Source organism: Pseudonaja textilis, chromosome 1 (genome assembly GCF_049901715.1).
Source record: "Pseudonaja textilis isolate UNSWEBS1 chromosome 1, rPseTex1.2, whole genome shotgun sequence".
Classification (NCBI taxonomy): Eukaryota; Metazoa; Chordata; class Lepidosauria; order Squamata; family Elapidae; genus Pseudonaja; species Pseudonaja textilis.
In genome coordinates, this window is record NC_141990.1 from 8,660,026 (window position 1) to 8,678,253 (window position 18,228).

Here is an 18,228-nt window from a genome sequence, read left to right on the forward strand (position 1 = left end):
TTTTGCAGGAAACGATTTGTTTGTTGCAGCAGTGTGAAGATCTGTCTGTGCATCTGAGAGATTCTGGGCTGAGTCCTTCCTTGTCAGCACCGCGTTTGGAAATATTTACTTGGCAGCTCTCCAAGCTAGATAAGGTCTGTGCTCCTAATGATACCCTTGAAAGGCTGTTTGCCGGGCCTTTGGCTGAATGTGAAGGCAAGAAATTCACCTTTGTTTAATAAAAGGGGTTTTGCCGGGACAAAGAGTCTGCTTAGTGCTTTTTGGGGGAAGCCAAGGTCAAAACCTTGGTTCTTGGCTAGCTTCCACCAAAACAATCCAGGATTTGACCTTGGGACAGAAAGTATATGGCTGGCACCTACTACTGGACCCTGGTTCTACTTTAAGCTCGGTACTATGCTCCTTATTTCCACATCAATTGCATGTTCAGCTCAAGGGGGGAGGAGTGGCAGGTGGGAGTAGACACCAAAACCTCTTACAGGTAATCCTCAACTTACAACCATTCATTTAGTGAATGACCGAAGTTACAACGGCACTGAAAAAAATGAGGTATGACCGTTTTTCACACTTACAACCGTTGCACCATCCCCACGGTCACATGATCAAAATTCAGATGCTTGGCAACTGGCATGTATTTATGACAGTTGTAGTGTCCCGGGGTCACATGATCCCCTTTTGTGACAATCTGATAAGCAAAGTCAGTGGGGAAGCCAGATTCACTTTACAACCAACTTATTAACTACTGCAGTGATTCACTTAACAACCATGGCAAGAAAGGTGGTAAAATGGAGGCAAAACTCACTTAAGAGCGGTCTTGCTTAGCAGCAGAAATTTTAGGCTCAATTATGGTCGTAATTTGAGGAATACTTGTGTTTGCAATCATGCCAGGCTGCAGTATTCTGGAAGTGGAAATGTTCAGCACCCAGAATCATCCTTTCAGTCTACTGATAGTTTTGTCATTCCCTTAACTAAGTTCCTGGCAGTAAATCTGCAGGAAAGAACAGTTACTCAATGCACATTTGTTTGTACAGATTGAGGGTATCGGATTTCCTTGGTGCATCATATTTTAAAAACGAATTGCATATTTATGGGTGTGTATGGGAAGTGTGTGTGTGTGTGTAGGTTTGATTTGTTCTGACCAAGGCTTCCGAGACTGTAATTACGCACACGCTTATTTTAAAAACAAGTCCTGTTTTATTGCAACGCTGGGAATAATTTTCATTCCCAGCCAGTAATGAATCTCAAACAGTCCCTTGAGATAAGCATCCACCTTTCTTCCCTGTAAAGTGCTGCCAATAACAGATGTGTCCAATGAAATAGAAAAAAACCCAACCAGTGTACAAAGAGCTTCAAGAATGAATCTGAACCGAACGAACGACATTGCTTCCTGCAAAGGTTTCTTCACCTTTGCCTGTCCTTTATACCTTATGGGAGGGGCAATCACCTCCCAGCCTTACTCCCGAGTCACCCCTTTTGTTTCAGCTGCTCTCGCCTTCTAGCAGCTCTGCGCACCCACGCACTGGGAACAGGCTCCCCTGGGTCCTCTGCCTTGCTACTGCCAGACTCCAAAGGCTCCGGAGGCAGCACCCCATCCCAGATGGTCCAGGCCCCATCTCTGCATCGGATGCAGGACCCTTGTCCGAGTCCCAGACTAATCCTCTTTCTTTCCCACTGTCCAACTCCGCTGCCGTCTGCACAAGCTGCCGGCAAACCACAACATGATTATGAATGCCTCTAAAGCAGCAATGGGCAATTGAATTTGATCCTCTTTCATTTGATTTTAAGGGGAAATATGACGACTGCCCACTTATGGATTGGATAATATCTTCTTTTGGTCACACTGAATGTTATGAAGTTGAAGGACCTTTTGGGGACCATCCTCAAAACCTTTAGAGGATGGCATGCCAGGGTCTGTTCCTCTGCTTGCAAGCATCCCTGGAAGCATCCAAGGTTACCTGTCCACTTCTTCTTTCATGTAGGTTGTGTAGCTGCTCCCATCATAGGACAAAAGGAGACCTCCATCACTTAGCCGGTGAACGTCAAGCTCCACGCAGGAACCGGACATGATGACAACGTAGGAGTTTGGAGACTGCCGAGCTACCTGTGAGAAAGGGAAGAGCAAGAAGTAGAGTAGAATAGAATAGAATAGAATAGAATAGAATAGAATAGAATAGAATAGAACAGAACAGAACAGAATAGGAATAACAGCGTTGGAAGGGACCTTGGAGGTCTTCTGGTCCAGGGGGTCTTCAAACTTGCCAGTTTTAAGACTTGTGATTTCAACTCCCAGAATTCCTCCTCCAGTCATATTAGCTCAGGAATTCTGGGAGTTGAAGTCCACAAGTCATAAACTTACCAAGTTTGAAGACCCTTGTTGTAGTCCAACCCCCTGCTTAGCAGGAAACCCTACATCACTTCAGACAAATGGTTATCCAACATCTTTTTAAAAAACTTCCACTGTTGGAGCATTCACAACTTCTGGAGGCAATTGATTAATTATTCTGTGTCAGCAAATTTCTCCTTAGTTCTAAGTTGCTTCTCTCCTTGATTAGTTTCCACCCATCGCTTCTTGTCCTGCGCTCAGGTGCTTTGGAGAATAGCTTGACTCCCTCTTCTTTGGGGCAGCCCCTGAGATATTGGAAGACTGCTATCCTGTCTCCCCTAGTCCTTCTTTTCATCAAACTAGACGTACCCAATTCCTGCAACCAATTCTTCAAATGTTTTAGCCTCCAGTCCCCTAATCCGCTTTGTTGCTCTTCTCTGCCCTCTTTCTAGAGCAGGGGTGTCCAACCTTGGCAACTTTAAGACTTGTGGACTTCAACTCCCAGAATTCCTCAGCCACCTGGCTGAGGAATTCTGGGAGTTGAAGTCCACAAGTCTTAAAGTTGCCAAGGTTGGACACCCCTGTTCTAGAGTCTCAACATCTTTTTTACATCATGGTGACCAAAACTGGATGCAGTATTCCAAGTGAGGCCTTACCAAGGCCTTATAAAGTGGTATTAACCCTTTATAATAAGAGAACATCTCAACCTTCTTAGGATGATTTTGGGTGGCTCCTCAGCTCACACCTGAGGAGGGAGCTTTCTTCTCAGCCCAAAGCAACTTCCCAAGAGACCCTCATGCAGAAATGGTAAAAAACAGGATTATATACAGGCAGTCCTCAACTTACGACCACCACTGAGCCCAGGATTTATGTTGCTAAGCAACACAGCTAATTGTGTGAGTTTTGCTCCATTTTACGATCTTTTTTGCCATAGTTCTTAAGCTGATCCCTGCAACCGTTAAGTTAGTAACCTGGCTGTTAAGTGAATCTGGCTTCCCCATCGACTTTTTGCCGGTCACAAGATCACAATGGGGGAAATTCACATGACGCCTGGACACTGCAACCGTCATAAATATGAATCAATCGCCAAGAATCTGAATTTTGATCATGTGACCCTGGGGATGCTGCAATGGTCGTAAGTGTGAAAAACGGTCATGTCACTTTTTTCAGTGCCATAGTAAGTTCAAACCATCATTAAATGAACTGTTGTAAGTCAAGGATCGCCCCCATTCACTCTCACTATGGATTTGCAACCTTGCTTTCTTTACCAATTATTTTTTAGAATTGACTATGAAGACGTCTATAAAGTTCTGTTTCCCTGGCCACCATCACTCCTAAACAGAATAACAAAGTTGGAAGGGACTTTAGAGGTCTTCTAGTCCAACCCCCTTCTCAGACAAGAAACCTATGCCAAGGGTCTTCAAACTTGGCAAGTTTAAGACTTGTGGACTTCCAACTCCTGGAATTCCTGAACTAACATGACTGGAGGAGGAGGAATTCTGGGAGTGGACATCCACAGGTCTTAAAATTGTCAAGTTTGAAGACCCCTGACTTACAGACTTATATGCCACTTTACAGCCCTCTCCAAGCAGTTTACAGAGTCAGCCTATTGCCCCCAATAATCTTGGGTCCTCATTTTACTGATCTTGCAAGGTCAGAAGGCTGAGTCAACCTTGACTCAGCATAATATATTTACAATCCCCAAGGCACGCCACAACTTTTGAGCGACCCCCTAATGCAGGGGTCTTCAAACTTGGCAAGTTTGAAGACTTGTGGACTTCTACTCCGAGAATTCCTGAGCTAACATGACTGGAGGAGGAGGAATACTGGGCGTGGAAGTCCACAAGTCTGAAAGGTGTCAAGTTTGAAGACCCCTGCCCTAGACCGTTTCAGACAAATGGTTGTCCAATCTCTTCTGCAGCTCAACTGTGTATCTGGTGCGACATTACCTTTAGTACGTATTTCTTCCCTTCGTAGATGAGTTCCACGTCCACTATGTTCAACAATGTATGGGCAGGCAAAACTTGACCCCTGGAAGAGAAGAATTAATAACAGCACTCCATTTCCTGCCAATAGTTTTGCAAGAAATAGTTAGGCTTCTAACCAAAAGGTAAGGCTAAAAGATTGCAGGCCTCTACAGGACCCTTAGTTAATTATAGCTTGCAAAAGAGGTTTTTCTCCTCCAGGTTCTCCTTACTGAACGAGGGGGAGGATGTCTCTGCAAGGGGAGAGCCCGTGGTGGTGTGGGGCTCCCCCTTTAGGGGATCCCCTTCCCAGAGAGACTTGACTAGCAGCCAAATTAGCCAGGTAGAGACCTTCCTATTTCCTCAGTATTTTGAAATATATTTTAATTGGTATCATTTCAACAGCCATTCGTTGGGTAAAAGTGACTGGTCCAAGGTCACCCAGCTTTCTTCACACCTAAGGCAGGACTAGAATTCACAGTCTCCTGGTGATTGGCCCAAAGTCACCCAACCAACTTTCATGCCTAAAGTGGGACTAGAATCCACAGTCTCCTGGGGATTGGCCCAAAGTCACCCAGTCAGCTTTCATGCCAATATGGGACTAGAACTCACAGTCTCCTGGGGATTGGCTCAAAGTCACCCAATCAACTTTCATGCCTAAAGTGGGACTAGAATTCACAGTCTCCTGGGGATTGGCTCAGTCACCCAGTCAGCTTTCATGTCTAAAGTCGGGACTAGAACTCACAATCTCCCAGTTTCTAGTCTGATGCCTTAGCCATTATATCAGACTGGCTCTCAATAGGCCACTATTCTCTAGGAAATCAACCCTGTATAACTTTGTGAGTTGGACAAGCTTATATGTTCTCCACTACCAATTCTGCAAGATCGCTTAGAACATACTCAAGGAAAGAACTCTGGAGACAAAGTGACGAACAGGAAGTTTTAAGGAATGTCAGTGCTGAAAAATCTGGTTTTTACCTCTCCAGGGAGTGGAGAAAGTTGGAGATGCTATTCCGCAGGCTGACATCAGCCACATGTAGGGCCCCACACACCACTCCCAGCATGGTGTCTGGTCTCTCCGCCTAGATGAAAAAGAGAGGAAGAGGCCATTTTTAAAAAATTACTTCTTTATATTAGTAAATTAAGGATGAAACAGCCCATGGCTCAACCTTTTGTATTACCAATTGTCAACTTTTCAGAGTTTGCTTTAGAAAACTCGGGACTAAAACGAGTGTTTTAAGCCCAATGGAGTAGTTCCTTTAGCCATGCTTAGCTTCAAAGTTCTTCAGCATTCTTCTCTATTCTGCCAATATCTTTTTCTTAATCTGTTCTAAGTTTTTCCCCCTCCTCCTTCCTTCTCGTGTGCCTCCTGTTTTACTGGAGGCTTTACTATTCAATCATCTGGAGAACTTTCTCCTTTTCCAATGGCCAAACAGAACTGCCCAAGTGGACACATTTGGAGAGTTCGCCACCATTCGATCTGAGGGATCCTCGGTGCTCTCTGCATTTGGTGGTTTTCTTACAGAAGTTTTATTACTAAAATAGGTAACATCATCAATGCCCATGATGTTACCTAGTTGGGTAATGAAACATCTGCAAGAATGCAACCAAGCTCAGAGAGCACCAAGGACCCCAGGGTTCAACCCTGAACTACAAATATTCTCTTCTGTTGGCACCACATATGGACATCAAAGCAGGCAGATGAGAGAAATTTGCAGGAACATCAACCTAGCACTGATGTTGTTACCTAGTTGGGTCATGAAACGTCTGCAATAAAACCACCAAACTAGGTGTCCTCTCCTCCTCCTCTTCTTCTTCTTCTTCCTCCTCCTCTCCTTCTTCTTCTCCTCCTCCTTCCCCTCTCCTCCTCTCCCCTCCCTCCTCCTCCTTCCCCTCCTCTTCCTCTGCTTCTGCTTCTTCCTTCCTCCTCCTCCTCCTCTTCCTCCTTCTCCATCTCTTCACAAAACCCAATTCCTTCCAGCACTGATGATATTCCCTAGTTGGGTCATGAAACGTCTGCAATAAAACCACCAAACTAGGTGTCCTCTCCTCCTCTCCTTCTTCTTCTTCTTCTCCTCCTCCTCCTCCTCCTCCTCTCCTCCCCTCCTCCTCCTCCTCCTCTTCCTCTCTTCTTCCTTCCTCCTCTTCCTCCTCCTCTCCCTCCTCCTCCATCTCTCCACAAACCTCACTCCCTTCCAGCACTGATGACGTTCCCTAGTTGGGTCATGAAACGTCTGCAAGAAAACCTCCAAGCTCAGAAAGCACCAAAGTGTCCACCGCTGAACCCTGAGCTACAAATATTATCTTCTATCGGTAGAATGGGATCTATTTAGCACATTCCTACAGACGGATAACCCACATTAAAAGGATGCAGTTTTTCTTTTGGGATCTATTCCGTCCCTTTCTGTGCCAGAAGAAGATTACCTGCACTTTCTCTGCAATCAGCCGGTCCAGCCAACCAGTGTCAATGCGGTTGTGCTGAAAGCTTTCTGTTTCAAGCAGCTTAATCAAGTACTCCACGGTGGTTCTGAAGTCGCCTCGAATGGACAGTTCTTTCAGAGCAACAACCATATTTCTGGAGATTTTTAAAAAAGGCAATCAGGTCTGAGAATAAACTGGAGAATATCACCAGACTACCTTTCACTCCTTTTCCATCCTGGAGGCCGTATCCAGTTCCTGGTCCTGAAAGATCTATAACAGGAGTCTCCAAATTTGGCAACTTTAAGATGTGTGGACTTCTGTTTTATAACTTACCACCAACCTCTCAGGTTTTCCTTATTTTAAATACTGAAACCTTTCAAATTTAAGGGGTCAATGATTGCCTGGGCAAAAAACATGGGTCACAATATAAATTTAGAGGATTGGGGGAAAATGTGGATTGGTAACTATAAATTGACATTGTCAACAGCATTTAAAGAAAATCAGTACAAAATGTTTTGTAGATGGCACCTAGTTCCAGCAAGACTGACTAAAATGTATCCAAATACAAATGCAGAATGTTGGAAGCGTAAACATAAAGAAGGAACTTTTTTTCCATATGTGGTGGCAATGCCCAGAAGTTAAAAAATATTGGATGAGGATACAAAGGTGGCTATTAGAAATTACAGATCATTAATTAGAACTCAAACCAGAAATATTTTTACTAGGAATAATTAAGGGAAAATTTAGCAAGGTCATCCGATAGATCATTATACATATTATAATAGTGGCGAGAATAGCCTTCACACAGGGATGGAAAAAAGAAAAGATACCATCTGAAGAAGACCTGATATAAAAAATAATGGACTGTACGGAAATGGATAAATTCAAAGCGGAACTAAAAGGCAAAGATGATTCGGACTATTATGCAGTTTGGGACAGGTGGTACAAATGGGTGGAAGATAGAAATAAAAATCGATGTTTAGGTATAAAAGGAGATATATGTATTAATAACAACACGAATGACATTAATGTAAATAAAGATTTGTAATTTTGTTTTGTTTTTAATAAAATAAATAAATTTAAAGACTTGTGGACTTCAGCTCCCAGAATTCCTCAGGTAATCATTCTTGCTGGGCAATTCTGGGAGTTGAAGTCCACAAGTCTTACGCTGGCTGAGGAATTCTGGGAGTTGAAGTTCACAAGTCTTAGAGTTGCCAAGTTTGGAGACCCCTGGTCTATTATAACAAGATGTTTTATTTAAAAACTACTGTAGTACAGATAGTCCTCAACTTATGCTCACAATTGAGCCCAAAACTTACGTTGTTAAGTGAGACAGGTGTAAAGCGAACTTTGTCCCATTTGACGGACCTTCCCTGCCACAGTTATTAAGCAAATCCCTGCAGTTGTTCAGTTAGTAACACAGTTGTTAAGTGAATCTGGCTTCCCTATTGACTTTGTTTGTCAGGTCTCAAAAATTGATCACATGATTCTGGGGACACTTCAGCTGTCATAAGTACAGGTAGTCCTTGACTTACAACAGTTCACTTAGTGACCATTCAAAGTTACAATGGCACTGAAAAAAGTGACTGAATGACCACTGCAGCACCCCATGGTCACATGGTTTATATTTGGATGACTCACATTTATGACAGGTTGCCGCATCCCGGTGTCACGTGATTCCCTTTCGCAACCTTCTGGAAAGCCAAGTCAATGGGGAAGCCAGATTCACTTAACAACTGTCTTACTAATTTAACAACTGCAGTGATTCACTTAACAGTTGTGACAAGAAAAGTCATAAAATGGGGTAAAATTCACTTAACAAATTTCTCACTTAGCAACATAAATTTTGGGCTCAATTGCAGTCATAAGTCAAGGACTACGTGTATGCATCCGGTAGCAAGTGTCTGAATGGGGATGCTGCAACAGTCATAAGTGTGAAAAAGGGTCATAAGTCATTTTTGTCAGTACTCTTGTAACTTTGATCACTAAATGAATGGTTGTAAGTCAAGGACTACCTGTGTCTACCCTGGTAATAACTGCACTCAGATGACTGCAGGTAAGTGCTTCACTTACAACCACAACCGGAACTGGAATGTCCATTCATAAACAAGGTGGTTGTGAGGTGAATTTTTATGACCTTCTTTTGCCATGGTTGTTCAGTGAATCACTGCATTTGTCCCAGGAATCATGTGGACGTTAAAGCGAATCTGGCTGCCTTCATTGACTTTGCTGATTAGAAGTCATCTGGGAAGGTCACAAATGGCGCTCAGATGACCCTGGGATGCTGCAACCGTCATAGATACATGCCGTAACAGTCATAAGTGCAAGGACCAGTCGTAAGTCAATGCCACTGTAACTCTGAACAGCCACTAAACAAATGGTTGTAAGCAGGGATGGGCTGCTGGGACTCCCTAGCTAAGATTCTGTATCATTCAGGGAACCCCCAAATCCCACTTCTGGCTGGCCCCGTCATTCCCACTCCGCCCGTCCCAGGAGTCCCCATGTGGCCCATTTTGGATGCAGGTAAGGGCAGGGCGTGTGTGGAGGCTTGGGGAGGGTGAAAAACGGGCCTTCCAGAAGTTCAAGAAAGCCGGAAATGGGCCCATTTCCAGCCTCCAGAGGGCCTCTGGAGCCCGGGGAAGCTGTTTTCGCCCTCCCGGAGGCTCACAGAAAGCCTCAGGAGCCTGGGGAGGGCAAAAACACTAGGCCACGCCCACCATGGACACTCCCACCCAGCAACCAAGCAGAGAACCCATTGCTAAAAATTTTGAAGCCCACCCCTGGTTTTATGTAAATCAAGGACTAATCTGTAAAAATATAATTCCACACGGGCAACTAAGCCAAAGGAGATCAAACCACCCGATTCTTCTTCTGCGATCAGCAGAGAAATCAAGAGAAGAGGGAAGCATTTCTCCCTGCTCCTTCTTACTTACGAGATGGCTTCTTCACGGTTTTCTCCCCACGAGAAACAGTGGCCGAACTGAGAGTCTGCAAATTCATGAAGGCCTCCTGCGGCAGCCACGCTGAAATAACCCCAGACGTTCTTATTACTGCGAAAGTTCAATTCTTGGACTGTTCCAGAACTGGGTTTAAATCCCTGGAATATACAACGGAACATTATTTTTTAAACACACACACACACACACACACACACACACACACATCTGACTGCATTGGAATTATTCATTTTAAAAGTCATCATTTTTAACAGGGCAAGAGAAACATCCACAGGGAAACATGTTTTTTCAACCTCAGCAGCAACTTTAGGATGTGTGGGCCTTCAACTCTCAGAATCCCACAACCAGCAAGTTTAAGATGTGTGGACTTCGACTCAAGGAAAGACTCCACTTCCTATAGATTTGTATTTTTTTTATAGCCCACTTTCATTATTTTTACAAATAATTCAAGGCGGTTAATTTATAGGCAATACACCTTTGTCTTCTTGTTTTCCTCATAACAACCCTGCAAGGTTGGGCTGAGAGAAGATGATCCCATCTTTATTATCTGTTGTGGCCTGCCAGAAGCTAGCGGAGCTGGCAGCAGACTCAGACAGTGAGGAGGTTGGGGAGAAGCATGGGCCAGTCCTGGAGTCTGGGGAAGGCTCTGATGAGTGCTCTGCATCGGAGGCAGAGACGGGGCCAGGGCCATCCAACAGCGATCAGCTGCCTTCGGAGTCGGAGATCAGTGGGGCAGAAGAACAGCTGGAGCCTGTTCCCAGTTTGCGCATGCACAGAGCTGCCAGGAGAAGGGAACAGTTAATGAACAAGGGTCAACTCAGGAGTAAAGGCTCAGGTGGACGGTGAACGGCCCCTTCCATAGGGAATAAAGAAGAGTGAAAGGGGAGTAGTGTTTGCAGGGGACAATTAGTTCAAATCAATAGGGTGAAGATCTGTTCCTGATTTCTTGCCAAGTAATTGCTGCTACAGCGTGGCGTTTGGAAGATATCAGCCTGGCAACTCTCCAAGCCTGTTTATTGTTGTGAAATCTCATGAAAAACTGTTCGTTGGGACTTTGCTAGAGAGGAATTCCCTTTAACCTAAATAAAAGAGGTTTTATTGGGATGAGGAGTCTGCTTCATGATCTTAGGAGGCATAGGTCAGAACATTATCTTTGCAAATAAGTCAGCGTGGCGAGCATAACCAACACACTTTCTTCCTCCTATTTTCCTCATAACAACAACCCTGTGGGGTGGGGTGGGCTGAGAGAAAAGGACTGTCTCAAAGTCATTCAGCTGGCTTTCATGGCTAAGGCAGGACTTGAACTCACAGCCTTCTGTTTTCCAGCCCAGCGCCTTAATCAGTAGGACAAAATGGCAGAAATATAGGAAGGCTCACCTCATCAGGGTTCTCACTGGTGATACGGGCTGCGATCACGTGACCCCGTGGACAAGGCAAATGGGCCGAGCTGTCAAAGTCAATAGGGGTGTCCCCCCACGGGGAAGTCCCATACATGATCCGGATATCTTTGATCCTGTGAAGAGGAATTCCCATTGCAATCTGGAAAAAAAAAAAAAGGAAAATACAGCCTTTGTCATATTTAGGTGCACAAGAGAAAGATCTTCCACTGTCACCACTGAGCATAAGTGTCCCAACATCTGTGTTGCGTTTTTTCTCTCTCTCTCTCTCTCTCCCTCCCTCCCTCTCTCTCATTTTATGACTCTACTTGACCCAGTTCTTAAATTAGCAGTTGCTAAGTTAGTAATACGGTTGTTATAAGTGTATCTGACCACTGTCATAAATATGAGTCAGTTGTCAAGTGTCCAAATTCTGATCACATGACCATGTGAATGCCGCAATGGTCATTAAATATGAAAACCGGTCACAACTAACTTTTTTCGATGCTGTTGTAACTTTGAACAAGTACCAAACGGAAGTGAATGAAGGAAAAATATCTACCTGCCTAAACTCTTTAAATCCGTGTTTCTCAAACTTTGGCGACTTTAAAGTGTGTGGACTTCAACTCCCACAATTCCCCAGGCAGCAAGAGAATTTTAAACCAATCAGACCATCACCAATAGTGATAATTTCCTGATCTATTTTGCGGAGACCTTTTACCACTACATTTAAAAGTTCTAACTTTTTTGAAGGATATATTTTTGGGCCTTTTATTGGTAGAGCCCAGAATGCTTTTGAAGCCAGTCTGAGACAGATTTCCACCCCTTATTTTCAGTCAAAAATAAAGTTTAGTGCTGAAGGAAAGAGAGACGCTTCATTACACGAAGGCTTTTGATCTTCTAGGCCAGGGGTGTCAATCTCAAGGCCTGTGGGCTGGATCTGGTCCATGGGGTGGTTAGATCCAGCCGGAGGGGGCCTAGAAATAACAAAGGACTGGCCCGCGGTCGGCGCTTCTGCTAGAAAAAATGGGCCATGAGGGGGCCATGGGCAGCCCCTGCGCAGCCCATTTTCAGCCTGGACAGCCTCCTGCAGCACCCTGCTGGTCAAACATGGTGTTTTGGCCAGCAGGGTGCTGCAGGAAGCTTCCCATGCCAAAAATGGGGCACACAAGGGCCGCCCATGCCCCCGCCTGTGACCCATTTTGGCTGGCAGGGTGCTGCAGGAGGGCGTCCATTTTGTCTCCTCCTCTTCTTCCTCCCCCAGGCTGGCCCACAGTGGACAATTATATTGCTGACCTGGCCCTCCAAGAAATCCAGTTTGACACCCCTGTTCTAGGTTGCAACCATTTGTGGACAGCCACTGAAAATCTGGAGATCCCGGGCCACCTCACCTACCTATTGATAAGTGTGTATGAAGGCCAAGAAATAAGAGTCAGAATAGAATACAGATATAGTCCTCCACTTACGAAGTTCACTTGGTGACCATTTGAAATTACAGCAGCACTGAAAGAAGTGACTTACGACCATTTTTCATGCTTACGACCACTGCAGCGTATCCATGGTGATCAAAATTCAGATCCTTGGCGAGTGACTCATATTTATGACGATTGCAGTGTCCCAAGGTCATGTGATCATATTTTGTGACTTTCTGACCAAGCCAAGTCAAAGGGGAAGCCAAATTCACTTAACAACCGTGTTACTAATGTAACAACTGCAGTGATTCGCCTAACAACTGTGGCATGAAAGGTCGTAAAATGGGGCAAAACATATGTCTCACTTAGCAGCAGAAATATTGGGCTCAATTGTGGTCATAAATTCGAGGACTACCTGTACGGAACAACTGAAATGGTACAAAGTTGAGAAATGGGCCAGGATTGTATAATGATCTCCTTATTTATTTAACTTCCATTGCAGAATACATTATTCAGATTATATGATGGGAAATGCTAAGTTAAATTGGAATTGTCACTGGCAAATCATTAACTTCAAATATGTTGATGCTGCTACTTCAATAGTTTGTAATAAAGAAGACTTAAGGAAGGGAAGGGAAGGGAAGGAAAGGAAAGGAAAGGAAAGGAAAGGGAAGGGAAGGGAAGGGAAGGGAAGGGAAGGGAAGGGAAGGAAAGGAAAGGAAAGGAAAGGAAAGGAAAGGAAAGGAAAGGAAAGGAAAGGAAAGGAAAGGAAAGGAAAGGAAAAAGCAAAACAAAGTGAGAGTAAGAGAAAAATAGTTAAAGAAACAAGAAAAATAAGCCACTTCTGATTTACAGTTATAAAGAAACTTAATTATCCTTTCTTCCTCTTGGTATTACAAAAACCCCTTCAGTCCCTTAATTAATCCTTCTTCAAGCGTCAAACCATAAATCTTCATTTTTGTTTTCCATTTTCAGCAAAAAGTCCATAAATGGTTTCCAGACTTTTTTTTTTTTTTAAAGTACAACAGCCGCATTTTCCGAAGAAAGACCTCAGAAACTCATAACCTCTCTACAAAGTCACGTTCACCTCTGTTACACACAGATTGAAATGCCGAGTACCAAAATGTTCCCCTCATCTGAAAGCACACCCTTCCTGTTTCAAAACAACCAGGGAGAGGTTTTCCCTAACGTAACACTCCCACTTTCCAAAGGCACAACTTTTCCCTTGCCTTATCAGCACTCTGATCTTGTTCCAAGTCCAGAACGACTCACTTCTTGCGACATTTGAAACAAATCCCTTCCCTCCCCCTACACCCCCCAAAAAAAAACACCTCTTCCTGCCTGCTCAAGATTTTGGTAGAACTGGTTATTCCAGCTGGAGTCTGCAGATTGGCCCAGGCTTAGTAGCAACTACGGTAGCTGCATCTTTCCCACCAGGTCTTCTCGACTTACCTGGAGTTGAGCGGAAGGCAGGTTGACGTCCGCTACCATTTCTGTACAAGGATGCTCGACCTGCAGCCGAGGGTTTAGCTCCAAAAAGTAAAAACTCCCGTCCTGGCTGTAAAGATATTCCACCGTCCCGGCGCTGACGTAGCCTACCATCTTGGCGAGTTTGACCGCACACTGAAAAAGAGAGAAAGGGCTACTTTCAAAAGACCTATATTGAACCAAAACAACTGTCAACTCATAAAATATTTCTATGGTGTTTTTAGAGTTACCAACAGAAAGGGAGAGGTGAAAGGGGTTTGAAAGAGCAGTGCGGCAGCTTGGAAATCAAAAATGCATTCCATACATGGTTTTTCAAAGATAGTAACTAGGTGACTGAAGTTTCTGCCTCACAAATATCTAACTGTAGAACATGATGGACTCTTGGCTATGGATGTGTCCCATTGGAGAATACGAATTATGATACACTCAGAGGGGTGGGAGAAAACCAGGGTCAAGGGTGACAATGAATTATGTGTCTCAGAGTCAGCTACACCCAGGTCATGCCGGCATGTCAACTCCCAATAAATCCTTTTGAAGTTTTGGAAGTTTGGCTTGAGACTTATGATTTAATTGGGGGTAACTGCCAGCATCCTGACAACAACTTCATGAAGTCATTTGCTTGGGTAGTTTCTGAGTTCGAGAGAACGGGCCCAAGGAACTCAAATCTGGTGACGGGGCTGCTGGGACAATGGAACTCAACGCAACCCAGAATTACCATTCTGCATCCCTGCTTTTTTCAAAGACTGTTCATAAAAGCCGTCTTGTTTCTATCAGCTTTTAAAGCATGGGGCCTCTCTCAGTAGATAGCAGTAGCAGCTGCTATTGCAAACCCACTTTGCAAACCTATCTATGCTCAGAAGCCAAGCAGCATCAGGCCTGGCTAGTGGATGGATGGGAGACCACCCAGAAATCTCTAAGCGATAAACTAGACTGGGGATGTCAAACTCAATTTCATTGAGAGCCGCATGAGGGTTGGGTTTGACCTCGGAGGGCCAGGGTAGGCATGGCTGGGTGAGTGGCTGGGGTGGGCATGGCCAGGGTGGGTGTGGCTGTGGTGAGCTTAACGTCATTCATGTCAGGGGCACCTGTGGTGGCCAAGTGCTAAGGCAGGACTGCCCTCAGAAGTCCTGAGGGAAGGACTTCCCTCACTCATTCTCATTATAATCTTCCTTCCTTCCTTCCTTCCTTCCTTCCTTCCTTCCTTCCTTCCCTTTCCTACCTTCCCTTCTTTTTCCTTCCCTCTTCCCTCAGTGGTCACGATGGCAACTGATTTAACAATATCAGTGATGGCTGGCTGCGGTCCTGAAGCAATTCATCCAAAGTCATTAACTGAGATGTCATGTGATCATAACCTGCAACTTCTTGATGGCTCCCCCAATGAATACAGGTAGCCCTTGACTTACAGCAGTTCATTTAGTGACTGTTCAAAGTTACAACGGCACTGAAAAGTGACTCAGGACTATTTTTCACAGTTACAACCTTTGCAACATCCCCATGTTCATCTGAATCAACATTCAGATAACAGATAATCAGAGTTGGAAGGGACCTTATAAGTCATCTAGTCCAACCCCCTGCCCAAGCGGGAGACCCTACACCATTTCTGACAAATGGCAGTCCAATCTCTTCTTGAAGGTCTCAAGTGATGGCGCTCCCACAACTTCCGAAGGCAACTTCTGTTCCATCGGTTGATTGTTCTCATTGTCAGAAAGTTTCTCCTTATTTCCAGGTTAAATCTCTCCTTGATTAGTTTCCATCGATTATTTCTTTTCTGGCCTTCGGGTGCTTTAGAAAATAGCTTGACCCCTTCTTCCTTGTGGCAGCCCTCAAATATTGGAAGACCACTATCATGTCTTCCCTGGTCCTTCTCTTTACTAGACTAGCCAAGCCCAGTTCCTGCAACCGTTCTTCAGATGCTTGGCAACTGGTTCATACTTATGACCATCGCAGCATCCCGGGGTCATGTGATCACTTTCTGCAACCTTCTGACAAGCAAAGGCAAGGGGGAAGCCAGGTTCACTTAATGACCATGTGACTAACTTATCAACCGTAGTGATTAATTTAACAACTGTGGCAAGAAATGTCGTCAAATGGGGCAAAAGACACTTAACAAATGTCTCTCACTTAACAACATAAATTTTGGGCTCCATTGTGGTCATAAGACGAGGACTACCTGTATGTCAGAAGCCAGTTATGAAGGTCACAAATGGCAATCGCGTGACCATAGGACACAACAACCATCACAAATGTGGGCACACATTTAACCTGTGAGGACTTCAACTTCTGGATTTCCCCAACCAGCATGCTAGTTGGGGAATTCTGGGACTTGAAGTCCACACATCTTAAAGCCACCAAGGTTGAGAAATTCTATTCTATATTGAATACGAGGCCATTTGATTTGATTGCTTATTGTACCCTATGACTATTATTAAGTGTTGTACCTGATGATTCTTGACGAATGTATCTTTTCTTTTATAGACACTGAGAGCATTTGCACCAAGACAAATTCCTTGTGCGTCCAATCACATTTGGCCAATAAAGAATTCTGTTCTGTTCTACTCTGTTCCGTTCTGTTCTATTCTATTGTTTATTCATGCAAACTTCTCTAAGTACCTAAAACACAGTCTTTATAAAATTAGGGAGCTACTCAAGATTCATTCCGGACTGAAGATTAGTTGTGTTCTTTGCACACATTTAATCAGGTTACTGAGTTAATCCATTTTTGGTGCAATATTCTGAACCTTAAATGAACCTAGAGGCTTAACCTATATAACAGACTAAGTTACTCCCACTCACAAAAACAAAGTAAGACATATGCAGAACCAACTCAGCATGTTGTATATTCAGCCTCTGCCAAATATTTCCCTGACCTAGTTAAATGTGCTGGGTGATTGCAGTATTCTGAGTTTCTCAAAATCCTCTTCGTTTTGTTCCATCGTATTTCAAAGATGCTCAACTGAGCATCAAATAGGCAACGTGTGGTGTACGTAGGCACACCATTCACATACATACCCCTCTAAGTTTCATTTATACAATACAGGTAGTCCTCAATTTATGGCCACAGTGGAACCCCAAATTTCTGTTGCTAAGTGAGACAGTTGATAAGTGAGTTGTGTCCCATTTTATGACCTTTTTCACCACTTCACTTTCATTGAATGAACCACTGCAGTTGTTAATAATATGGTTGTTAAGTGAATCTGCTTCTCCATTGAGTTGGCTTCTCAGAAGGTCGTGAAAGGGGATCACATGACCTTGGGACACTGCAACTGTCATAAGTATGGGTCAGTTGCCAAGTTTCTGAATTTTGATCATGTGACCATGGGGGAATGCTGCAGTGGTCATAAGTATGAAAAACGGAATGTAGTGGAAAATAGAAATAGAAATAGAAATAGAAATAGAAATAGAAATAGAAATAGATATAGAAATAGAAATAGAGGAGAGGAGAGGAGAAGAGAAGAGACGGGAAGAGAAGGGAAGAGAAGAGGAGAGAAGAGAAGAGAAGAGAAGAGCAGAGCAGAGCAGAGCAGAGCAGAGCAGAGCACAGAATAGAAAATATTGAATGGAATGGACTAGAATAGCAGAGCAGAGCAGAGCAGAGCACAGCACAGCACAGCACAGAATAGAAAATATCGAATGGAATGGAATGGAATGGAATGGAATGGAATGGAATGGAATAGAATAGAATAGAATAGAATAGAATAGAATAGAATAGAATAGAATAGAATAGAATAGAATAGAATAGAAAACATCGAATGGACTGGAATATAATATTTATTGGGAATGGAATAGAACAGAACAGAACAGAATAGAACAGAACAGAATAGAAAATATCGAATGGAATGGAATAAGAATAGTATAGAATAGAGTAGAGTAGAGTAGAGTAGAGTAGAGTAGAGTAGAGTAGAGTAGAGTAGAATAGACTAGACTAGACTAGACTAGACTAGACTAGAATAGAATAGAATAGAATATCAAATGGAATGGAATGGAATAAGAATAGTATAGAGTAGAGTAGAGTAGAGTAGAGTAGAGTAGAGTAGAGTAGAACAGAATAGAATAGAATCCTTTATTGGCCAAGTGTGATTGGACACACAAGGAATTGTCTTCGGTGCATAAGCTCTCAGTGTAGATAAAAGCTATAAATCAGGGGTCCCCAACCACCGGGCCATGGACCAGTACCAGTCCATGGAACATTTCCTACCGGGCTGCCGGTTTGCTGGGCGCCGCCATCTTGTTTGACAAGAAAGTGCTTCCGGGTGAGCTTTTCCGGTTGGAAAGCGGCATTTGGGTGCTGAA

General features: G+C 43.9%; 1 protein-coding gene across 6 annotated transcripts in view; it reads right to left on the reverse strand.

Annotated features, from left to right (window-relative positions):
* The window catches only part of ACACA (acetyl-CoA carboxylase alpha), a 270,148-nt gene that overhangs the window by 199,259 nt on the left and 52,661 nt on the right, over nt 1–18,228 (reverse strand). For all 6 annotated transcript variants that reach the window (XM_026710272.2, XM_026710270.2, XM_026710271.2 and 3 more), the window contains 7 exons: nt 13,903–14,073; nt 11,040–11,201; nt 9,639–9,802; nt 6,709–6,859; nt 5,263–5,366; nt 4,270–4,351; nt 1,953–2,098 (listed from right to left, as the gene is read on the reverse strand). In XM_026710272.2, coding sequence (XP_026566057.1) covers nt 1,953–2,098; nt 4,270–4,351; nt 5,263–5,366; nt 6,709–6,859; nt 9,639–9,802; nt 11,040–11,201; nt 13,903–14,073 — 980 coding nt within the window. The remainder of the gene's footprint in view (nt 1–1,952; nt 2,099–4,269; nt 4,352–5,262; nt 5,367–6,708; nt 6,860–9,638; nt 9,803–11,039; nt 11,202–13,902; nt 14,074–18,228) is intronic.